The sequence below is a fragment of the Dipodomys ordii genome, unplaced genomic scaffold, assembly GCF_000151885.1.
Source record: "Dipodomys ordii isolate 6190 unplaced genomic scaffold, Dord_2.0 Scaffold24, whole genome shotgun sequence".
NCBI classification, from domain to species: Eukaryota; Metazoa; Chordata; class Mammalia; order Rodentia; family Heteromyidae; genus Dipodomys; species Dipodomys ordii.
Window position 1 is genome coordinate 1563913 of NW_012267240.1, and position 7572 is coordinate 1571484.

A 7572-nucleotide genomic window follows, 5' to 3' on the forward strand; every position below is an offset into this window, starting at 1 on the left:
AAAAAAAAAAAAAGAAATGGTGAGGCAGACAGAAAGAAGTATTTATTTACTTATTTATTTTTAGTGCCAGTACTGGGGCTTGAACTCAGGGCTTCATGCTCTACCTTGACTTAGCTTTTTTACTCAAGGCTGATGCTCAAAGCTGGAGCTGAAAAGCTGAGGGACAGCACCCAGACCCAGAGTTCAAGCCCCATGACCGAAGGGAAAAAAAAAAGACAAGACAAATGCACAAACAAGACAAAAAGAAAAACTCTTATTTGCATTTCCTAGAATTCATTTTGATATTATATGACCAGAGGCACAGAGGCATTGTGCCTGTGTGTTCCACCCCTAAGATTTTCCTCCTTTCATCTCATTGTATGTGAATGCTTAGAGTGCTATATAATTTATTGTCCCAGTGTATTTTAGATGCAGCATCTGCATATGAGAAAAAACGTAAGCCTGGCTTACCTCACTTAACATGACTTGTTCTAGGTCCATCCACTTCCCTGGAAATGACATTCTTTCTAATGATTGTGTAAAATTCCATTGTGTATAGGTACCACATTTTTTTGATCATCTATTATAGGGCTGTTTCCATAATTTGTGTGTTGTGAATAGTGCAAACATGAACATAGATGTTTAAGTGTCTTTATGGTATCCTGGCTTGTGATGTTCTAAGTAGATGTCCAGGAGTGGTATGACTGGGTCTTAGGGAAGGTCTATATTTTGTTTTTTGAGGATCCTCCAGACTGTTGTCCAGAACAGTTGCACTAGTTCACATTCCCACCAACAGTGCAATAAGGTTCCTTTATCCCCACATTCACACCAACATTTGTTGTTCAAATTCACACTGCTAGCCAATCTAACTGGGGTGAGAACTTCAAAGTTGTTTTGATTTGCATATCCTTTATGGCTACATGTTGAGTATTTCCTCAAACCGATGCTATTCTTATTCTTCTTCTGAGAAGTTTCTCCTTAGCTCTTTTGGCCATTTAGTGATTGGTTAGCTTTGGATGGGATTAATTTCTTGAGCTCCTTGTATATTTTGGATATTAGGCCTTTGTTGGATGTATTGCTGGTAAAAGATCTTCTCCCAGTCTGTCAAGTCTCTCTTCTATGCCTTTGGTAGTCTTTTCAAAAAGTTTCTGCTGGCAAGTTCTAGTGTTTCTTCTGCTTCCTTTTGCAGCAGTCCTCAACACTGCACCATGAACCATCCAAGCTATCAGTTCAGTCCTCATACATACCTTACATTTAACAGCATACACAATGCCTCCAACAAGACACTTCAACATTCCTAAAAGCAAGGTCTGGAATTACGAGATTAGACTAACACTGGAGATACTTATGGCACAGATACGAGGTCAACTCATGTCCCAGTCATTCTGCAAATCCTAGGGTTCATCTGAGTTGTTTGAGTACTTCCTGTCAAGTCATGTTAAGGAAAGAACACACAAGGAAGAACTGGTAATTTTTCATACTTAACTCATCTGAAAATAGTGATTCCATGAAGTTCCAGCACTTCCTGGTCACTTTTTTTTGGGGGGGAAGGGGGAGTGATGCCAGTTCTGGGGCTTAAACTTAGGGCCTGGGCACTGTCTCTGAGCTTTTTGTGCTTCAGGCTAGTGCTCTACCACTTAGAGGCACAACGCCACTTTGGGCTTTTTGGTAGTTAATTAGAGTAAGAGTCTCATGGACTTTCCTGCCATGGCTGGCTTTGAACCACAACCCTCCTATCTCAGCCTCCTGAGTAGCTGGGATTACAGGTATGAGCCAACAGTGCCTGGCTCTCTGGACACCCTAGCACTATCATCCTAACATCTCCCGATTCTAATGTGCCATGAGATGTCTGGGCTAACCTCATTAAGTCACGTATCTCTTATTGTGAACCTATCAAAGTAGGAGCTTCAGAGCCACCAGTAAGATTCATTGTAGTTAAAAACGACATGAGCTCCACCTAAATGAATACACACTACACACTAAAGAGAAAAGCTCATTAGTGTCTGGTTTCATTCACTTTATTAAATAAATAAATAAATCAACCAGTAATCATTATTACACAGTTAGAAAAATAAAGCCAACTGAATGCTTTTGGACTACCTTTTCTTACTCACAAGTCACAGCTTTTTTTTTAAGCTAAAGCTAACAATACTATATCACCAGGTATCAATAATTGGTATTAATTATGCAGCAAATTATGCCACGCCAACTCCAGTGGAGTCTGCTTAGCATGGGAAACCAGCTATCAGACCAAGATAGGGGCTTCAGAGACCTATCTCTGAGTTTGGGGACTTCACCGAAGTCTACCTCAGAGAATGGGGCTTTACAGAAACCTATCTCCAAGTTTTGGGACTTCACCGAAGTCTACCTCGGAGAATAGGGCTTCTAAGAGGCCTACTCCTGGAAAAAGGCTGGCAAACCCCTGGGAAAGATGTGTTTCTGCCTTTCTTTTCCTCACTGTATAAGAGTGCCTATTAATCTTTTACTGTTTCTGCTGTTCATCGTACTTATTCATTGTCAATGTTCCCTTATTCAAAGCTCTTTCTTAAGAGTGTTAATGACTCCAATATCTGATGAGTGTCTTAAAAATATGACTAACTCACCAGAGTTAAGTGCTACCCTGAAACCCCTCTTATGGAGGCTAGTAGACAAGCCATAAGCAAATATAAAAGTATTGGGGGTTTCACGAAGTCATTTCAGCAGAAGGAATTGTTTGTAAGAGAGTTGCAAGAAGCTGTAGGACGACTAGAACAGAAGGAATGTATGGCAATTGCTGAGATAACTACTTAGGAGAAAGAACTTCCTGTTACTCTCTTTCATTTACTAAGAGACTTGCTAGATCTAGGCCTCCATGACCTTACTATTAAAGAAGGAACAGGAAATATCTTATGGGACAATTAAGGCCTCTATAGAAATAAGGTAATGGTTAGATGGTGACAAACATCAAAACCTATTATATTTCTTAGAGATAAGCCGGAAACAAGTGCCTTTCAGGCGACCAGCTGGTGACCACCCAAGAATGAAGCCCTGCAGCAAGATTGTGTAAACTTTTGCCCTTTCAGGCGACCAGCTGGTGACCATCCAAGAACGAAGCCTTGCAGCAAGATTGTGTAACCTTTTGCCCTTTCTTATGGAGACTTTTTGCTATAAAAGTTTGTTATCCTCTGCATTAAATTGCACTCAGCACTCAGCATCCACTCCTAATGTGTGTGAGTTGTCTGTTTGCCATCTCCCCCCCATTCCAGGTTCCTCCCCTAGGTGTCCTCCGTCGTCCCGACAGAACCCGGTCCGCGGCAAAATTAACTCTAAGAGGAAATGTAACCACTTTAGTAAACCTAGACTTACCTGTGGTAATGGCTCGATGGAATTGGTGCATGTCTTCTCCTGATAGCTCTTGGGCTACCTGCAGTATTTTTTGTCTGACACCATCCAATTTAATTTCTGATTCAGCCAATATTTCTTCCATATCAGGAGCACTATAATCAAGACATTGGGCACTTGTAGAACATCAGCCTGATGCTTTCATAATAAAACAGTGAAATAATCTCAATATCAGTTAACATAAGACTAAGCACCTGTATGTTTCTAGATACTTCTAACTCAATCTACAACTTTATTAGTAGTAAAACACAGAAAAGCTACAACATATTATCAAGTAAAAAAGTATAAAGCAATTTGTATATATAGGATGAACAACTTCAAAAACTTTATCCATAAAAATATGACATTTAAAGATGCTGAAGAACAGAGTAACATGGACTGGATTCATCTTTCTTTAAAAAAGTATAAATAAATAAATAAAGGATAATTTCAGACATAAAATGAAGGCAGCATGGGCAGCAATGAGAAGAAATACACATGACTGTTTCATCGTATGGTTTGCAAGTTGCCAGATGACAAGAAATCCAGATAGAGTTCAAAGTCTGCCTGGGTTAAAAAGGAGCTGGGAGCCCACAGAAATGAAGATGGCTAAATTCATGGGGCAGAGTAACCATGAGGAGAAAGCTGCAAAAAGTGTGACTCAGAACCCCACAGACAGATTTACTTTTTTAGTGTTTAGCTTAGTACTGCTCACTAGAAAAACCACCCAAAGCTGCAAAAAAAAACCCACCCCATGTGGACAGGCAGAACAACTCCCACAGGCCCTCACACAGCCAGAAAGAGCATGCTCATCAACAGCAGAACACTACAAAAATAGTAAAGAAACTCTTCATTCAAAATGGGGGCCAGAAATGTGGCTCAGTGGTAGAGTGCTTGCATGAAGCCCTGGGTTCCATTCCTGAGTATGACATAAACAGAAAAGGCCTGAAGTGACACTGTGGCTCAAGTCGTAGTGTTAGTCTTGAGCAAAAGTAGTCAGGGACAGTACCCAGGGTTTAAGCCCCAGGACTGGCAAAAAAAAAAAAAAGGAAAGTGGTCCCAGATGGAAATCTAGATCCATATATCACAACATAAAACAACATCAAAAATGGTAATTGGGCCTGCCCTGGTGAGTCATACCTGTCATCCTAGCTACTCAGGAAGCTGAGATTTGAGGACTGTGGTTTGAAGCCAGACTAGGCAGGAAAGTCTGTGAAACTGGTTATCTCCAATTAACCACCTGAAAACCAGAAGTTGAGCTGTGGCTCAAAGTGGGAGAGCCCTATTTGAGTAAAAGAGCTCAGGGTTAGGGCCCAGACCCTGAGTTCAAGCCCCTTCACCAAAAAATAAAATAAAAGGGGGGTGTATGGTGGCAACTGTGTAATGTTTCCTGCTTTTTAAGTCAAGAAGACACTTCCTAGTTAAGTGACTTTTCACAGAATATCTACAACAACAGCAAAATACAGTCTTCAGAAGTGCGCACAGAACATTTTCCAGATAGACCATATTCTGGGTCAAAATTAAAGTCTCAGTAAATGTTAAAAAAAAAATTCAATCATAAGAAGTATGCTTTCAAGCGGAGGATAGTTTAGCCACAGAGTGTTTGCTTGGCAGGGGCGTGCAAGGCCCTGAAAAAAATGTTCTCTGATCACAATGACATTAAATCAGACATGCATGTTAAAAAGATATCTGAAATTTGGAGAACCACACACTTGCAATTATGTCACCACCAAAAGCTCACGCCTATAATCCTAGCTACTCCAGAAGACTGAGATCTGAGGATTGAGATCTGAAGCTAGCCTGGGCAGAAAAATCCATGAGACTTACCTGTAATGACAAAAGAAGCTGGAAGTAGAGCTCTGGCTCAAGTGGTGGAGTGCTAGCTTTGAGAAGAAGCTCAGGGACAGCACCCAGGCCCCGAGTTCAAGCCCCAGGACCAACACAAACACACAAATACACACACACACACACACAAAATTATCTCACAGGTCAAAGATGAAATCAAAGCCAGACTGGGCAGGAAAGTCTGTGGGACTCTTATCTCCAATAAACCACCAGAAAACCAGAAATGACACTGTAGCTCAAGTGATAGAGCACTCATCTTGAACTGAAGAGCTCTGGACAGCACTCAGGCCCAGAGTTCAAGCCCCACAACCAACCAAAAAAAGAAAAGAAAAAAATGAAATCAAAATGAAAATCAAACTATTCTGAATTAACAGCATGAAAAACAACATCTCCAGATTCATAGGACACCTCTAAAGCAGTGCTTAAGGACTTGCAGAAATCTTTACAATATTCAATACTTGTTTTAGGAAAAAAATATATATAGCTTCCACCTCAAGAAACTAGAGGAAAAACAAATTAACACATTGAAAGCAAAAAAAAAAAGATGCAATACAAGAGCAGAAATTGATCAACAGAAACCAAAAAACAAAGAGTGTCAACAAATCAACAGCCAGGTCTGGGCATCAATTAACCGATAAACTTCACGGCAAGTACATCAGGAAAAAGAATCCCTGACACCAAGAATAAGAAGAGCGAACAGCTTAATCTAAGCATTAAGGGGCATTATCAACTTTACATCAATAAACTTCAAAACTTAGAGGAACTGGGAATGTTCTTTAAAAGCATAAACTACCATTGTTCAATGAGGAGATATTTGTGCCCATTAAAGAAAATAAAATTTTCTCTTCAATAGTGGTTATCTTTATGTAGTAAGACTGGCTGAATTCAGTGCTTCTACTTTTTGAAAGTTTGTAAATTTTCCCTGAAGTTTTCTGTTGACTTACCAAAACTGTACAATATGATCAAATCTATGACACAAATCTAGTACACAAAAAAACAGAATTTACTTGATAAAATGGATATTTTTTAATATAATGACAGGTTTTAAGTAGCTGTATTTTTCTGTTAGTAACTTTTTTTCTATTTTTGTGTGTCTTTAATTTGTAACAAAGACATAGATAGGGACCAACAGTAAATTCTTTTGCAGCCCAGATCATTGTTTTTTTTTGGGGGGGTCCGGTCGTAGGGCCTGAACTCTGGGCTTGGGCGCTGTCCCTCAGCTCTTCAGGTCAAGGCTAGCGCCACAGCGCCACTTCCAGCTTTTTTCTTTTTGCTTATGTGGTGCTGAGGAATCAAACCCAGGGCCTCATGCATGCAAGACAAGCGCTCTACCACTGAGCCACCTTCCCAGCCCCCAGATCATTGTTGAGTATGAGTTTTGGTACACGTAAGGAATATGATTTGTACAACAGTTTGAAGAGATGTGGGCATTTGATACACATGGAGGTCAGCTCTGAGACTAAAGTTGATATGAAAGCTTTAAAGAAAAGAATCCTATTTTCAAGTGGGGCATGGTGTTACACACTTGTCATCCTAGTACTAAAGAGATTGGGGTATTAGGATCTCAAGTTCTAGGCCAGTACGGGCTACCTGGTAAGTTTGAGGCCAGACTCAGCTACAAAAGGAAACCCATCTCAGAGAGGGGAAACATTTTCAATTAAGTATTTGTCACACATTTGAGGCTAGGTGCTAGAGGTGCACATTTGTAATTCTAGCTACTCAGAAAGCTGAGATTTGAAGATAGTGGTTCAAAGCCAGCCTGGGCAGGAAAATCTGAGTCTTTAAAAAAAATGTGTGTGTATACACACACACACACACAATTTATTTACTTATGTATTCTATGATTCAGAAAAGCTTTTTATTTTAATGCTAGTTTTGAGGCTTTAAGTCTGTGAGACTCTTAGCTCCAATTAATCACTCCAAAAGCTGGAAGCGGGTGTGGCTCAAGTGGTAGATTGCTAGCCTTGAGCAGATAATGCTCAGGGACCTGTGTGCAGGCCCTGAATTCAAGACCTAGGATCAGCAACAAAAAAGCAAAAGCCAAACACATTTTGTAGCCAGGTACTGGTGGCTCAGGAGGCTGAGATCTGAAGACTGAGGTTCAAAGCCAGGCAGGACAGACAAATCTGAGACTCATCTCTAATTAACCAGCAAAAGCCAGAAATAGTGACAGAGCTCAAGCGATAGAATGCTAGCCTTGAGTGAAGAAGCTGAGGGACAGTGATCAGGCCCGAATTCAAGCCCCAGTAATGGTACATACACACACCCAAAATTGTATAAGGATGACTTCACACCAAAAAAAATGTAGCTTTTTTTTTTTTTTTTTTGGTCAGTCGTGGGGCTTGAACTCTGGGCTTGGGCGCTGTCCCTCAGCTCTTCAGCTCAAGG

At 40.4% G+C, this 7572-nt stretch overlaps 1 protein-coding gene across 1 annotated transcript in view; it reads right to left on the reverse strand.

Moving 5' to 3' along the window:
• Tsnax (translin-associated factor X) overlaps positions 1 to 7572 on the reverse strand; it is a 17914-nt gene that overhangs the window by 7252 nt on the left and 3090 nt on the right. Inside the window, exon 2 of the mRNA XM_013014748.1 lies at positions 3325 to 3455. Within this exon, the coding sequence (XP_012870202.1) occupies positions 3325 to 3455 (131 nt within the window). The remainder of the gene's footprint in view (positions 1 to 3324; positions 3456 to 7572) is intronic.